The sequence below is a fragment of the Pithys albifrons genome, chromosome 5 (assembly GCF_047495875.1).
Source record: "Pithys albifrons albifrons isolate INPA30051 chromosome 5, PitAlb_v1, whole genome shotgun sequence".
NCBI classification, from domain to species: domain Eukaryota; kingdom Metazoa; phylum Chordata; class Aves; order Passeriformes; family Thamnophilidae; genus Pithys; species Pithys albifrons.
In genome coordinates this window covers 60,268,800-60,287,162 of record NC_092462.1, presented here as the reverse complement: position 1 = coordinate 60,287,162, position 18,363 = coordinate 60,268,800, and the positions used below count along the sequence as shown (strand labels likewise).

Here is an 18,363-nt window from a genome sequence, read left to right as displayed (position 1 = left end):
GCTTGGGTGTACATGAACTTCCCAGTAAAAGTCAGGGTGACAATGTGGAAGTAGTCTTGCTGCAGCTGACAAATCAAAGCTGAGGGAGCAACTTAGTTGAAGTCACAGATGCTGTAGCTGCAGTCTCAAGCAGCTATACCAGCCCAAGGTCTCTGTTGGTCTTCTAAAAGATAACAGGTTTGGGTTTATTAGAAAACAGTGCAATCAGTGCATATCTCATGGCCTGTTCAATTCGACTTTATGTAGATGATTCACAGTTCTTTTAGTCTCGAAGTTTTAGTGAATTAGTTCTTACAGTAGAATTTTAAGTGGCCATACAGAGGTGAGAAGGACCACTGACTCCACTGACACTAAGTTCAGAAATGGAAATTCTAGGTGAAACAGAACACATCAGCTTGCTATCCACAAACTGGTGCTGAGCATGATACCAAGCGAAAATGATTTGACAATTTCCAGATCTGAACCTGTAGCTTGGTGGCACTTCCTGATGTCTTACTACATAGCACCTTGGGCCAGGCAGGGCCCTGCAAGGTATTTCAACACGTGGTACAGGTCACATCTTAGAAAGTACAACTTCAACAGCTCATTTCTGTTTTCATGCTTCTTTTCACAAGATTACATGCTTTAAAATTGTTACTGTACCAACTTTTGCTGAACACAGTATCTACTCTTGATGTTACTGCTTATTTTTTCTGCTAGATGATATATTTCTTTTGATTAACATGTTAAATAAGAAGGGACTTTCACCTATTCATGATGAATTCCTCAGATGCCTCTATGAGATTCAGATTATTTCCCCAAAGAATTGCTACATTTAGCTACTGCATATTAATCAGTACCTTTTCATTGAATTGAAAACATGTGTTTGACAACAGTAATATTTTGAGCAGAGCCCCAAAAAAGACAGGGAAGGGGAATCCATTTCATCTGTTTAAACTTGATCACCTACTGCAGCCACTGTTTCTCCACAGCAGCCTGCAGATCTGAGTAAACAGCTGGAAGAAACTGAGAAAGGTGGAAAATATGTGTGTGTGTGTGGGGGCTTATATTAGTGTTTTATTTCAATTTCAGTTTAGTTCAGTCCAGGCATGCAGTTCAAGCACATTGTGTCTAGGACACACAATGCACTGCAAAGGCCAACTCGAAGCTCAGCTGACAGGACCAGCCTAGCCTGAGTTCCAGGGGTAGGATATGGCATCGAAACATACCAAAGTGATCAGAATACATGAACTGAAACAGTACTGTTCCATCCTTACTGAAGCTGTCATCCAGTAAAATCTGTTCAAGTTCAAAGGAAGTGAAAATCTCTACTAAAAAACTTGTCTATGTTACTTATCTATGAGAAGAAAAACACTGCCATTTATCACCATACTGAAAAGGGTTCCAGGAAAAGTTATCTGTTTGAAGGTAATAAAGTAGCTTGTTTTGTGCACTCTTCTATGTACGCACTTGCTGCTTCCATCCCCACAAAGTACAATAAATGGCATCACTTTTTCCACCAACTGATAAAGGGGAGAACTGATACTGCTATTATGGGTCCTCAATAAGGCCCAGCAATAAAATATTGATATACTTTTCTTTTTATGGAGGAAATTACAGCCATTCTAAGATCAGTTCCCCATTTATTTCAACATTTAATTGAAGAAAGAGGCCTCACTTTTAAGTAGCAGAGGTAGGTGTGTACCTGTAACTATTTTCTGTGTTAGTAAGGAGATTTAAGAAAACTCATCTACGTTTTCTGTCAACATCACTTTTAGATATTCTCACTGTAAAGTTAAATACCTTCAATTTCAAAAATGTAAGTAATTAAATTTTGGAACCAAAATAATACTATTAGCACAGTTGTAGTGCTTATTTTTTGTTTTTTTAAGAACTTCTATGAGGTAGATTAAAATTTAGTGCAAATTTTTCTGTTATGTGATATATTTAAGATTTTTTTGTAAACAGTTTTTCATCCAAATTATAAAACAATTGCCATTTAATATTTGCATGTAATATTAATGTATACAAAAATCACATCAACAGCCAGAACTCAAAACCTGATGCAAGCCTGCTGAAAATTTAACTCTTGATATAAAAACATGAATCATCTGTTTTTAAGTGAGTACCTACTGTGTTTTTTTTAACCTATTGCACACTTGAATTTTCTAGTTTAAAAACTATGAGCTGGATGAAAAGATATATCGTATTTTCTTTGCTTGTCTGTACGAATAAAAGTAGGGAAATTTAAGTCAGATGTACAGAAGAAATTCTTTACTTTGAGGGTGATGAGGAACTGGAAAACAGTGACTAGAGAAGCTGTGAATGCCCCATCCCCCTGCAAATGTTCAAGGCCAGGCTGGATGGGGCTTTGAGCTGGATGGGGTTTAGTGGAAGGTGTCCCTGCCCATGGCAGAGGAGCTGGAACTAGATAATTTTTGAGGTCCCTTTCAGCCCAGGCCTTTCTGTGATTCTATGGAAACAGTACAAGCAAAGCTCTAGTCCACTGTTACATGCAATCTCTCCTATTATCTTTGAAACCAAGAATTCAACAAACATTTCTGCTGGCTGGTATCAGCATCACAAAGAACCTAGATCAGAGGATACCTGAACAGTTTCTGCTCATGAGACATACTGAGTAAAAGTTCCCAAAATTCATACTAAGCAGCAACACAGATAAGAAGTGCCAGAAGCATAGGATGTTTCCTCAGTATCCTCTATCACTCTTTTGATAGCTTACCAAACTTAAGAATCATCTCTAGTATTTCCCTTATATATGCCAGCTGCTTCATCATTACAGTTTTTTTGCTTTGTTTTTATTTTTTGATTTTAGTTTGGGTTTTTTTTGGGCTGAGGTGAAGTGTTTCAAGATCCATCCTCACAACTGCCCAACAAATGCATTCTGAGATCACTGTCAACACAGCATGCTGTACACAGTCAACAGAAGACTTGAGACACTTGGAAGCATGGGTATTTCAGCACAAACATGGGTATTTCAGCTAGTAGTTTGTTTTAGCACCTCAAATAAAAACTAGCCATAGAAGGAAAAATAGCGTTCTTTGAAGTGGAATCTCAGTTTCATCCTACTGAACCAAACAGTAGTAGGGGTGTTAATAAGGAATACAAGTCAGAACACTCAAATCCACCCAATATAAAGTAATTATAGTTAATCATAATATCAAATACATGAATGAATTAAACAAGCAGCCTCTCACTTTACATTTTCTCCTGATCAGCACAACTATACATACCGCTATTTGACATTTGAAAAAGATTGTTCTTCTCAAACTTCTTGAAAACACTTCCTTTTATTTCAACGAACTGCAATTAAAAACAATTAGTTAGTTTTTATCGATGATAAACTTATATAAACAAATCATATCAAATAATATATGAATAGACATATGATACACAAAAACAAAGGGTGCTGAAACAAATTAGGGTAACTATATAATAAAGTTACATACTTACATTATTGGACATCATGATGGTTAGCAGTGATTTATTGTGAGAGTTGAAGGCCACGTTAAGGGTTGTTGCTTGAACCATTATAAGAATGGCATGCAGGACTGGATAGTAGGGTTAAGAAAGCATATTTGAAATAATTTTTCTGCACAACTGTACTGATGAGCACCAAACATCAAATTTTCTATTTTGCTTCCTAAGTTTCACAAAAGTTTTCATATCCCTGACAACCAGACTTACAGCAAGACAATACTTACATACCCACAGTGCTTTACAGCGTGTAATAATTATGCTAATTTTTCTTCTTCTAAAAGAACCCAAAGACATTATTCAGGAGAAACAGCAATATAATCTGAAGAAAAAAAGATCTGAGGTAAATATTCAGAATTCACTTAAAGCTTTCAGAGAAAACAGGGAAAAGTATGAAAATTCTGAATTCATCACCATAACTACTAGACTACATATCTGTTCAGATATAATTTTCATGAATTCTCTGTTAGGTTTTTTTCACCCTAAGCACATTTTCATCTGGAATATGCATGAGTTTATCTCTTAATTTCAAGAAAATATGTTCAATCTAGACGCATTTAACATTCCACTAAATAACAAAACCCCACTGTCTTCAAGACCCTGTGACCTGAAATACTCAAATACACACCAGAAATCAAATTTTCCATGAACTACCCAATCACTGTTTTTCATTTTACTACAGGTGTCTAAAAAGGCCTCTAATACTGCAGTTGTATACCATTGAAAAGGGATTTTTTTAAAGCTGGTGGTACTGGCAATATTATTTTGCAAGCAAAGCAACACTGATTTAGAAATCATATCAGTTTTTCAAGCGTATTAAAATAAAAACACAGAGCAATTACTCCATCATTTAAGAAATTTTGCAATTTATCAAAGAAAAAGGATACAGACATAGAGCACTGCCATGAAGAAGTGAGGAATCACACCTATGTGAGCTCTTTTTCTTTCCTTAGGTTCTGTAGCTGTCCAATAAAGAGCATCCAAAATATCTTGTCCAAAAGAAGAAATCAGACGATCAGCCACCTAAACAAGAACAATTTTTTATTGCCTTTTACTGCCTACATTTCTCTTCAACACTTGAATATCCCACTGTAGGTACAGCTCAATCTAAAAAAAAGTTGTACGTATTTATCACTTTTCATCTCTTATTTAATTCATTTCCACTCTGGATTTCACAGTGATACTGTTTGTTTTGTATACTAAGCAGTTTACTTTCCCTCTCAAATTCACTATCCCCTTTTCAACAGTATTTATGATAAATAATCCTGTATTGTTATCTTAGATGCTTCCTTGAAAAACATTTAAGTAGAGTTCAAACCTCAGTCTTTGATAAAGCAATATGTATGTTGTGTCAAATTATCTTAAATGTTTTTCCCCATCCCTCTGGGTTTAATAGGGGAAAAAACCAATAAAGAGTGAATTTCAGATGCATGACAGAGAACATCATCTAACAGGTACAAAAAGATCTGAAATTAGATTTGGCTGTACTGTTTCCTATATACTGAAGTATATACTTTATGCAAATATCTGCACAAAGCACAATTCAAAATTAAACTGAGTATAACATAAAAAAGGCCAAAAAGGGAAAATAATGAGTTTGAAAAAACAACAAACACCTGAAGTGTAACCCAAAGAATAAACATTCAAGTAGGAAAAAAGCCCCTAGCAGTAATTCTAAAGATAGAAAACATATGGATAGCATTTTGAACTTGCAATTTAATACCACAGCAAGAGAGGTCACATGGAGTTGCACCAGTTCTCAACACTTCATCATCAACAAGCATGTAAAACTGAAAATCATTACAAGGAAAGACATTTTTCTGCCTATACACTACAGTTCAGTTATTATAAAACTAAGCTTCACAGGGCAACAAAAACAACACTTCAAAAACTAAATCTGGTATCACACAGCACACATCTGGCTAGAAAAAAGAGCACTCTCTCACTGCTTACCATTGTAACCAAATGGAAACAGTTATATATGAAAAACTGATTATCTCTACTTGATAAAGACAAGTAATATTTAATCTCAGTGTCTTTCTGTGAGACAACAATTTTGCACATGTTAAAAAGATATGTAGCAATACAGGACTAAGTACACAATGTACTTTCAAATATTGAACCATACCTACTAATCAGAAAACAAGCGCTTGGTGCAATACAAATAAACCCAGACTTAGGATCATTTTCTGAGTTTTTAAATTAAGAGTTCTCAAGGCAAAGGTACTACCAAAGTGAGAGAGGTCATATTTATTCAAGAAACATTTATTCAAAGTAATTTCCTAAAATATGAAAACTGAATTAAAATAAAATTTTACAGCATGCTTCAAGTAAACTGTACAATATGTTACTATGTATCATCTATGAAATAAAATGAACAAAACCATGAGCTGATGATTATCATAAATCTGATCAGTTTGAGAGATATTTACAGTGCCATTGTTTTCGGCTTTTAGATTTTGTAAATTAGGGTGGTCTGTGTTACTTGGTTCCTGCTCATTGTGATGACCCATTGAGTAATTACATCTGGTGTAGTAGCACCAACTACAGAATGATTAGAGTTTGGTAAGTTTTTGTTCACAATATTGTGAGGGTTTTAATAGATAAAATGCTGGCTTTGCTTTTCTTTCTATTTAAACAGTCCTTTTTTATTAGCTGAAAGGATAAAAAATATTAAAACCCACCACACAATATTGTTGCTTGCTTTTTCCAAATATGACTTACCTAAACCCTACATGCCGGCTCCAGGCTCCAGCAGAATTCCATGGTGAGTGCTGTCACCATCATAACGCTCACTGGGGCTTCACAAGGAGCAGGAGCCGGTGGGTCTGAATCTAAAAAAGAAAAGTGTCATTTAAGCCAAATGTGCTGAATGCTCCCCTCAGGCTGCCCATCGGGAGCATTCAGCACATAATTTGAAGATTTTGCATTCCTCATATCAGTCCAGGACAATACTCCCTGGACTTGTCAACAGCCGAAAACATTTGGACATTGTAAACATCTCTGTGGCTCAGAGATTAAACTAAATTAAAAAGATCTTCCTACTCTGACAACTTGTGAAAAAATGTAATGTGTATTGCCTAAAAAAAGTGTTATTAACAGTTCATTAAAAAGCACTGCTTGCATCAATAGTAAAGACTTTTAATAAAAATCACCAAAGTAGTCTGAGCAAGCATATTTCATCTGATGAAAGTTAACTATCAACCAAGCCTTTCAGTGGGACCCCATGAACATTTCCTGCCAATACTGCTGCAACCTGCCATAGTAAAAAAGCCCCTTAGAAACAGGCCTTCTCCTTGGCATGTTTGGTTTTGTGAGACACCTTGGAAGTTAAATACTGTTTCCAACTTCAAAGTCTAATGTAATTTTTCTAACAACCATGAGTGGTAACACTTGCCCCTTTCCTAAAACAAACAAATTCAGGCAGCACTTTTCTAGTTGATACACACACTTGATTCTGCCAAACACAGCAAAGTAATTCAATTCTTCATTCAAAACAGAATGGCACATGGCTTCCAATTCACAGGAAACACTGCAGTATTGCTTCAAATTATGTGGTAAGCTGAGAAAGTACAGTACTACGTGTTTTGAAATAAAGTGAAATTACTATTTTGAGCACATGGATTTAGTTAGTAAGTGATAATCTCTCATCAATTATGGAACTATATATGAGTATTTCCCCACACAACTATAATTCATATAGTAACTCCATGCCAAATTAATATTTGTACGTATCTAAAAACAAAGGAAACATAAACCCCTTGAATAAAAAAACAGAGGTGGCTTGTATGGTATTTATTTCATTTAGAATAACAAAGTGTGTTACTTATGCAGTACTTTCATATTTTATAAAGAAAGAACAAATGTCTTTAGACAAAATATTCAGATTCTGCAGAGTGTAACCCTGTTTTAACAGTCTTCAAAACAAAGGTAGAACAGATGTTCAAACAAGGATTAATGTCACTCAGGCACCCTGGAATCCTAGCAGAGTAACTTCTGTGTACAAAGCTCTGAGTGCAGCCTTTTAAGAGGTTGTATTCCAACTATCTTCTATATTTGCAGGATGGAGATGAGATTGTAGCCATGAGAACATTATTTACTTTGTGAATCACTGATCACAGAAGTTCAATTCAAAACCTCATGCTTTACATTAATAACAAACACAAACTATTTTTTCACCAGAATTTCTCTTTATCTTATCTTATGAAGGAGAATTTTCTTTTCTCGTGTCACTACATTCATTCAACTTATTGCTTATGCACTCAGGCTTTTGTCTGATAGCCAGGATTAAGACAGGTCAAGCAGTAACCTGTGCCCTTACATACAATGAAAGCTGTATTTCCATAATGATTAATAAAAACCAAGTTCTATGTTTTCTGCTTTCTCTGCTCTCTCTCAGGATCTTATCACTATTTCAAATCAACAGTGAGTTCAAAATCTCATTCACTGCTTGCATTTAAGAAGTCACTTACTTTCATTTCCACTTCTCAAGTTTCACTCAATGAAATTAATAGGCTCTGGAAACCAGACAATAGGAAACTATCTAAAACCTTTTTTCCATGAAGTTCTCTGTTTCAGTGCATCCAGGCTTATTATCACAGTGTGTGCACACTTGTGAGAATACCAGATGTGTCACATTCTAAGCACAAATACTGTAACATGACAATATTTTAGACTGTCTGAAAAAAGCATGCTTCACATTCTGATGCCAACATTCTTACCTCCAGCATGTTATAGATGATGTAGAGCTTTATGACAGACTGTCCCCTTATCAGATGATACATCATAGAGTAGTCAACATAGTGCATCATGAAGTAGCAGATGACCAATATAACTCCTTTGAGAATGTCACATACCTGAGCAGGTTGTAGCAAACGTCTATCACTGAAACACAAAGGGCAAAAAGTTCCACTAAATGTCATTTACCCCCAAAATACAAATGTTACCAAGTCAATAGGAATTTACAGATATACACAAATAGAAGTGGTTAATCAAGGATATATTTTAATGTAGTTTATTCCTGCCCCTTCCTCTGCCCCTCACTCCAAGATCATGACCATTACACACATTTATAGATAACATTCTCTTCTCTGCCACAAAACCCCCCTTTAGTTAAAACAGTGTACTTTTAAGAGCTCTCACTCACTAAGAACCTTCTGTATGCATGCCCTTTGGTTTCTAATTTACCTTCCCTCTTCCAGCCAATCATACTTATGATTTTGACTTCCTCAGTTAAAGAAATTGTATTTGCTATAACCAAAAAGAAATGAAGCTGTTGTCTTCAATTTCAGTATAATGAACCAGATGGCGAGAAACAGGTTGTAAAAATAATTCTGTATCTTCTTTAAGCTCTAAGCTCTGCAGCTGTAAATGCAAACAATGTGACATCAGAGCTTGAGGTTGATCATGAACCAATGCAGAAGTTTTCTATCTACAGTCCCACAAGCAACTCAGGAGACCAAACGAATCATTAGACAATTTCTTCCTATAAACTAAAACTACAGGAAGAAAACAGCTTTAACTCAATTGCTGCAAGAGTAGCCACAAGCATAATGAAATTGCAAGGCAGTATTTACTTGTCTATTTACTTAGTTCAATAGGATGCAAAGCAGATAAAAAGCCTTCAAATGAAATCAAAAGGTCGAGAATTAAATATAAAAAAATGGAGGAAACAATTTCTATTTTATATATATATCTACTTTTATATACCCTGAAAGGCTTTTACAGAAGTTAATGTTTCAAAAAAGTTGGAACCAATTAGCAGAATGCAAGTTATGAATTTTCATTTTCTTTATTCTTAAAGCAGGTTATCCAGAGATTAGACGGCGTTCCCATAAACTGATACCATGTTTAGAAAAAAATTAGTTTGTAAGAATCTACATGCTTGTAAAAAAACATCCACACAGTTACATATGACCTCTGGGAATCAAGACATTCTACAGACCCTGCGGATGAGTCAAAAATTCCTGCTACCTCACGCTTTCTATTTAAGTTCATACTCAGAGCCAAGTGTTATACTTCGTGTTTCTTTGGTGTCTTTCAAAGAAAAACGCCTTGAAGACAACATCACGCATTATATCACTGTTATATGACTATATGGGGAAACAGATTGTGCCCTTGTTAGGAGTATGAGCAAGAAAGGTTCCAGAACTCTCAGATTTACAGTATTATACTTTGAACAGAGAGCAACTGTTCCTTTTATTATATACTTTTTACTGCATAAACTGTATTAATATTAGTTATATTCTGAATAATAAAATTCAACCTGGTCGAGCATACAAAAACTGCTTAGAGCGCCCATCTCTCCCTAAGAGATTTTCTTGCTTTCAGAATTCATTGAGTAACAACATCCACACTACTTATTTCAGACTGTCCTCAACAAAAAGTCTCAGTGAATTTTTTTCCTTTCCTCATCCTCCAAACTGAGTTTTAACTGAAAACACCAACTAAAAACCTTAAAGAAAACTGGAGTACATTTTGCCCACTGCTTAAAGAACCTGTGTCTTTGCATGACACACAAAAAAATGCACCCTCTCCAACCTGTAAAAATCATATTTTGAAAATTTACTGCCTTATTTAACTATATCTGCCTTAACAATTATACTTATTATAATATAATAACATATACTAAAATGTTTGTAGGATTTAAGCGAGCCCATGATTATCTCTCTTATGGTGAGTAACACAGCATGTTCCTTTCTCCAAGCTACTTCCATTTTGAAGCTGTACTACTCAGTCACTTCAGTACAAGTCTCCCAGCCAATACTCAAACTGTGCAGCACAGATCGGGATAAAGTAGTAAAGGCACTATTACTGCACTGCAGTAATGCCAGGTCAGCATGTGAAAATGAGAATCATAATTTGTTACTCAGAAAATCAGCATCTTCATTCTTCCCAGCCAACATCTATGTTATCACTAGAGAAGTAGTGAGTACCTGGTAGAGAACACCTGACTAGCAAGAGACACTTCAAAAGTCTAAGTTTCAGAAGTTTGGCAAGGTACCAATTTTAACAATTGGATGATGTTTTACTGATATGCACTAGTAAGTAAAATCCGAAGCTTCTGAAGCAGCCCACAAAGATTCTCACAGGAAAATGCTTTGATGTCCACATATCAATACAGACTGAAAATATCATGTCAAAGTTTTTCTGGCTTACAAGTAACATCAAAGATGCTCAACCATTAGTACAGTCACGAGTTGCAGATGTTCTGCACTGCTAATTCTATTACTCTTCTGCTTGTGTGATTGTCACCCATAGGATTACACTCACTCAAGTAAAACCAACTCAGGAGAAGACAATGTAAATGAAAACAGCAACCATCACAGGGGAATACAAACTCTGAAAACAGACTACATACAATCCAGAACACAAATATTCTTCTAAAGGTGGTCTCAACTCTGAAAACTAACTCAGGAGACTAACACCATATGAAGTTGCACACAAACTTCACACAGGATCATATATGCTGGAAAGATTAAAAGACTGTGAGAATGTACTGTATACAAACGGAGTGTCACTGTGATTCAATTCAAAGGCTGTCAGATCAACTACAGTTGATTGCTGGTGTCTTACAGGAATTAAGCTTTTGTAGAAAGGAATACATTCCAATAATGTTTTCAGAGAATTTTAGAATAATTTAGATTGGAAAAGACTTTTAAGATAATCAAGTCCAACTGTTAACCTATCACTGCCAAGTCCACCCCCTATCACTGCCAAGTCCACCCCTAAATCATGGTCTATGCATCTTTGAAGTACCTCCAGGGATGGTGATTTCATCACTGCTCTGAGCAGCCAGTTCCAGTATTTGGCTCTCCTCTGTGAGTGGGGAATGGAAGGGAGTCAGTGAGTGACTGGCTTCCCGCTACTTAGTTGCTGTCTGGGATGACACCACAACATTTTAGTCACAAAAGCTTCCTCACTGTTTCAATTTCCTCAGTTTGATGACAGAGGAGCTGTCAGCATCTAAACCCCCTAGTCAGTACAAGGGATTACTGCATAGGCTGACTACAGAAAACTGCTTTCTAGAATTGAGAAGAGTAAGAAGATCCTGGCATTTAAAATATATTTCAGTGTTCTTTCACTGTACACTAAGAAAGACTCCTTCATATTGACTACACAAGTAATCTATGGTGTACCACTAACATGTTTCAGATTGAAATTAACCCTGCCTGCTGTGTAAATCCACAGAAACATTTTCATTGTAGCAGAATCCTTTTCTGCTCTGGGTAATAACATTTACAAAAGGATTTTGAGGTGTGGTTCTGAATATAATATGGAATAGGGATAATTCTGTCCTACAAAGAAAAGGAAATCAAATAAATGGATTAAGTCTAATGATTTGTCACCTTCTGGCAAATACCCAGAACTGGCTGCAAAGCCTTCAGTTATGAAATGATGCAGTCAGTGTTCAGTGGGAACTGAATGTTGCAGTTTTAGTACATGATCCTATCCTTTGCATAAAGCTGTTTAATACATATAAACACATCCAGGCTGATGTGATTTTATGCCTGTCATAGTGTCCGAGCCCAGCCATTACTCTCATTGTACTTTCTGTATTCATTTTTTTCAGTATCTGTTTCTACTTATTGTCTCCAGTAATTACTCAATGCCAACACTGAAAAGTATTTTCAGGACACCTTAAGCACTAACTAATCAGACCTAATGATTTTTATCACATACAAATTTATACTGCTGTAGTCATTCACACAATCAGTACTACAGAATCTCAAAGAAACAAAGGAAAAAGCTGCTAGCAGCCAAGCTATGACAACTACACAGAGGTCAAGAAACAACCAAGAAAAATATAGTATAGTGCTGATAGTTTTACTACCTCACGTGAAATTAGGAACTCAAGTTGTAAGAATTAGACAATATTGAGGTTGTGATAACTCAGGAGTAAGATACAGTACAACCTTAGAAACCACTGAATGGCAATACAAAAAGCTGGAACAGCTCAGCTCATTTCAAAACACTTTGTGTTTTTATATCTGTGCATGAAGTGCTACAGAATATGTTTAGGTGTTTTTTTCTCATAAGTCACAAAAGAATAAAAACACTTGCCTGCCCTTAGTGAACTCTGCTCTTAAAAGATTAGTATCATGAGAACCTTCGTCCAAGATGCAGCTCCTCTAGTATCCTATTAGATTCCAGAAATAATGTTACATGAATGGTTTCACCATCTGGCTGATTACATAGCTGCATATAATTTACATTACAGTTTTCACATCTCAAATCAGTAAATAAATGGATTCAGGGCATCTGGACTGTCCTTCAAACACACCTTTATAAGATACATGATTTATGTTTTTTCACCTAATTATTTTTGGCCATTATTTGAGCAACCTGGTTTAGTGCAAGGTGTCCCTGATCATGTCAGGGGAGCTGAACTAGGTGATCTTTACGGTCTCTCCCAACCCAAACCATTCTATGATAATTCCATCATTACTTCTAAGTCGTTTTGCTGTAAGTCATGCTCTCTAAGATGCTCTTTTCAGAATTTTACAAGTGGTTTCATTATGCTAAGTCTCAGGTTCCCATGTTAACTGTACAGCCTAGATTATCAAGGAAACAAATATTAAAACTCCTTCAAACAGCAAACTACCTTAACACTAAAGAGTAAGGCTTGTCCATTCTATTATCCACCACATAAAATCCTACATTGCTTTACTATTATTGCCACTTAATGCACCAAGGTGTTCAAACATGAGATGATCCTCAGTTTGCATGAAGTCAAAGTGAAAAATCCAAGCATTCCTCTACAGATAAACTGTTTTGCACTGTAACGTTAACTAGCAAATTAGGACAATATAGAGAAAAACACACAGACTTCAACATTCTTACAGCATGTATCTAACAAGATGGTCAAACTTCTCAACCTTTGGATACATTTTTCATTACATCTACTAACAGAAAATGTCCGACGAAAACAAGTCTTACATCTCAAAATCATATACACAAAGAAATGCACGCTTAAGGGGATATACAAGCTTATTATTCATTTTAACATAAGAAAATGATGTGCAAGCCATACTACCATACCTCCCTATTCCACCCCAGCATGCTCCTGTTCAGTCCAGTCACTTAGCAAAAGGAGAAGCGTGACAAGCTCAGTGCTTATCTTGCAGTGTTTAAAGTAGTTGAAATCCAAACTATGGCAAAATTTATACAATGCACTGACTGAGATCAGCCAAGAACTAGGAATTCAGAAAATCAGTCTGTTACAGAAAAACCCGACTTTTTACAATTCAATAAAAATTAAGGCTTAACACTCATAAACTTTCCAGAATACGGTTTGTCCACCTTGAGGCACATTTACAAAGTGTGAATCTAAGTCCATCCTCTGTTTTGAAAACCATTGGATTCTGTGCATGTCTTCTCCACTTTGGAAAGCTAAGAGTAAGCAACTTTCCTTATAAAGTTAGGAAGAATTACTTTGCCATTCTATAAAATGAAATAAAAATACTATCAAATTACAATGCTACCAATTATCCTGACTACTCACTAATTCTTCTATAAATTTTAGGAACAACAACAACAACATAAAAACCCAACCCAAAATAACAATTTTTTTTCACGATGGCTTGTGATACTTGTAAAAAAATGCACTGTTACAAAATTAAGTCAAACTTTTATCAAGGTCTACATAAAACAGCTACTTCTAGCAAAGAAAAATCTCGTGCGGAAAACCAGTGTTTGTCATATGCAAACTCTCTAGAAAAAGTGGAAGTTTAAGGAATTAGTTACCTGTCTGTAATTTTCAAAGTATGTCTATGTAATATCATACTCAAAATGTCATGATCCTCATTTTACGTAGTGATAACAGTTCTGTCTCCACCTACTGGCTGAAAAACATTAGGTTTAATCATCCATATGGGCTGTGACTACACAGATGGTTGTACTATTGGATCCATAATGCTTGTACCAAACAGTATGATGGATTTCACAGCACTTTAATTTATTAAAGAAGCAAAACAGCTCAAGGCTTTCAGTGTATCAGTAGCTGCCCCACTAAGTCCTTTTTTCTTCCAACAGCTGTACAACTGAAGTTACCATCCAGCAGAGTATTATTAGAAATAAATCACAGGCTATTGATATTTGTCTTTAATATGTTAAAAATCCTAAGTAGCTAATGCACAAGTTTGTTTGAATGATTTCTGAAAAAAACAAGATCATGTGTTAACTATTTTAATAAGCCTTGCTTATGAAGTTGCTAAAGCATTTGGAACATGAAATACACCCTGGAAAAAAGAGAAATTTGTTCTGATATAAAAAAGTCCAAAAAGAGCCCCTCTCACTACAGTTATTTTAGCAATTGTCACTGCAAAATGAACAATGCCTTCATGATATTGTGTAATCTGCAGACAAGTAAACTAGTCTGAGTACTTAGTTACTTCAGCATCCAAGCCATACGCACTCTAAACATATTATTTTAAACTTAACTCTGCACAGACTGTCATATGATGTCATACAACTTCTTTATTTTTGTCTTTCAGGCTTCTTGGTACTAGTCTGATTACATATGATTTTTCAATCACATTATAGAGTTTGGGTTTTGATTGTTTTGTTTGGGGGTTTCTGTTTGTTTTTTTTGTGTTTTTCTTTTTAAATGAACTAGTATTCAAGACATTCTTGTTTAACTTTACAGTTAATTTTAATTGGTTCTTTTAGTTTAGTCTGTTTAGTCTCATTCAAATAATTCAGATTACTCTAAACAAGTACTCCCTTGAAGTTAACACAGAGAATTTCCAACACTGATATCACAAATACAGTAAAGATAGTGAATATACTATTACTGCAATATTGCTTTAGGTGGACATTTTAATTTCATTAAAAAAAGACATACATTTATAAACTTATCATAAGAGTAATGTTTCTTTAAATGATGTTTTACTTCACACTTAAAAAACCCTTTTTGTTTATACAGGCATCAATTCAGCTAGTAATGCACTGAAACAGTCTTTTAGCACTGGGGTTACAAGTTCGAGCATGTATTTTACAGAAAATCTTTTCTAATTATATTATTTCTGGGATTTTGTTTCACACGTAGTCTATCAAATTCTCAATTCTTCCATGTATCCTTCATTAATCAACTGTGGCATCGTAAATTTCTAATCTTACATGAAGCACTAACAAAAATTATTAGATTAACACATAAGGGGTTATTTTCCTGTTAGCATAAGTAAAGATGTCACAGAATCACAGACTATTCTGAGTTGGAAGGGACCCACAAGGATCATCGAGTCCAACTCTTAAGTCAATGGCCCATACAGGGGATTGAACCCATGACCTTGGCATTATTACAACCAGGTTTTAACCAACTGAACTAATCTCAGTTAGAGCCAAGTAGTCATGTCAGGGAAATTAAAATTGAAGCAAGTTTGTTTGAAGGGTATTTTTGCCCACATAACCAGACACTGAAACTGTTTAAAACACCCAAAGTGATCCTTTGGAAATATTTTCCGACAATTACGCTCAAGTTTGGCTTCAGGAAGAAAAGCTATTTTGATCAAATCTAATATCCAGTTTGAGACTTCAAAAAGAGATATATCTTACAGTACCCAGGACTTCACTGTTGTAAAACTGTGATCATAAAAATATATCCCAAATGAAGAACTCTAAGATACTGAGAGCCAAGTTTGCCAAGATTAGACGGCATTGCATTTCTCAAACAATAAAAAGCCTCTACATGCACACGACACAGCACGAGACCATGCTAAGAATGAAACAAAACCAACCTTGCCTTTAGGCCCCGATGAGAGCTGTCTCAAATTAAAAAGAACAAAAAAATGAGATTTCAAATAAGTGACAAGTAGAATAAGCTTTCATTAAGCTTTTGGTTTCTGCAATAACAGAATCAACTACAACTGAAGTCAGTACATGAAGAAACGCTGAAGTGCTGCATTTTATTATGCACAGAATCATCTTCAAGTCTAATAGTACAATACCTGACTGAATGAACTTTCAGGACTCCCCAAAATTTAGGTGAAGCATTACAAAAAACCTGCTTGAAGTACACACAAAAATATGGCTATGAACCTTACTGAAGTAGTACCTAGAACAAACATCAAAAAGCTTAAGGCACTATAATCTAAAGTACAGCAGGGGCTATAGTTTTTCCAGGATATCTTGTTTTAAACTGGGCCAAACTGGTCCCCAGGCACTCTGGGTATAAAATATTTTAAATCTAACATAGTAACCTATTTCTACAGTGATGCAAAGTTACATATGAAAATATATCTACTACAAACAGCACTGAATCCACTCCATGTGTTGGTTTCTCCTTTGAAGTATGTTGGTTAATTTAGCCATACTATTCATTTGTAACCAGTCTTTTTACTGATTACACGTAGATGTGTGAATTTGGCTGACAGCATAGAAGGAAAAAAGAAAATCAGGATTTACTCACCAAGGAGGAATCCCTGTGACACCACATTCCATCCTATAAAGGAAGTGAAAGTGCTCTTCCCTTCCGTCTGATTTACAAGAAAGAAAGAAAGAGAAGGTTGTAACGTTGCTACACTATGCACTGTTATGGAAAGGAGAAAGGAGTACTTGATCTGAGAGTGTACTACAGAAAATAACGAATGCACCTTCCTTTTTCTGGCTGGTAGAAAGCTACACATTTTGGTGGCCAGGTGCACCACTTTCTTAACGAACTTAAGGTGACAACAGGACCTACAGTCCTTTGCAAAAAAAAATAAAATTGGGCTTGGGAATAAGTGTGCAACAAGGGGGCAAATTTATTTAAAATCTGTCAACATGAACAAAGAAATAATGTCCATAATAAGAATGCCAGTGTATTTGTTTGTTTTATTTCTTCTGAGATCCTTGCTTTCTGCAGTTTCTTTCTTCAAATAATGTTGTTCTATTTATTTCCCATTGAAAAATGTAAATCTGTACATTCACAGGAGGGCAATGGGAATTTTAAGAGGTACATGGAATACAGCTGAAGTTAATAATGTTATTGCTGACAGGACCTAAAATCACTGATTTCAGAGTGCAAAGTAAAATAAAAATGCAGAGCATGTATTTCTAATCTATATCTACTCCCACAGGAAAGTATTGTAAAGGTCTTGTCAATCAATCTTTACATATAAGAAAATTCATAATATGCTACTGTAATTTCTTGAGAAAACTAGAATTTGGAGGAAAAAAAAGGGCTCATTTTCCCTAACAAGTCCTTATAGTTGGCTTTGTGGAGATGATGTAAAACACCTTCAAGCATAATTAAATTGGGAGTCCCAACAGAGTTTCACTAACATACAATTTTAGCTTTCTTATCATGGTGTTTTACAAATAATACAGAAGAGCTTTTTTCCACATTCCCACATGACCTTTTATTGATGTGCAAGATATTTTTAAGAAAAACAGTAATTTAGCTCTATAAAGGAGTTTCAAAACAAGCAGCAATATTAATCTACCCAGAATCTCTGGGTCTGAGGTATTAATAAAAAAAATAGTGTCTGAATTGTACAGGGAAACGTACCTTTCAACCACAGACAGAGCTATTTTTAGGCATCTGTTGCCAAGGTCTGTAATTGCACAGAGAACTCCACCAGGTTCACTTCTCTCTCTACCTTAGATTTGTTGTTATAAAAAGTGTTTTTATGTTGCCAAAGAATGTTTTAATACAATGACAGTAGATTACAAGACTCAAAGAGAATAATTTAGGAAAATTCTTTTCATGACTCAAGAGAAGATACAGTAGAGCTCATTTTTTTTGTAATTTCAGAAGTTGTAATTTAATTTTGTGAAGTGTTTCTTAATTTTTTAAGAGCATCCTGCTATTTACAAAGCATAGAAGTAATGAAGTTGCACCTGCCAAAACTACCACAATGTGATGATTTAGTCTCTGCCAGTTTGATCACTGTAACTTAACCGGCAGTT

General features: G+C 35.3%; 1 protein-coding gene across 1 annotated transcript in view; it reads right to left on the bottom strand.

Annotated features, from left to right (window-relative positions):
- The window catches only part of TAPT1 (transmembrane anterior posterior transformation 1), a 50,685-nt gene that overhangs the window by 20,508 nt on the left and 11,814 nt on the right, over nt 1-18,363 (bottom strand). Inside the window, exons 4-7 of the mRNA XM_071556753.1 lie at nt 8,196-8,358; nt 4,362-4,497; nt 3,451-3,548; nt 3,231-3,300 (exon numbers count right to left, since the gene is read on the bottom strand). Coding sequence (XP_071412854.1) covers nt 3,231-3,300; nt 3,451-3,548; nt 4,362-4,497; nt 8,196-8,358 — 467 coding nt within the window. The remainder of the gene's footprint in view (nt 1-3,230; nt 3,301-3,450; nt 3,549-4,361; nt 4,498-8,195; nt 8,359-18,363) is intronic.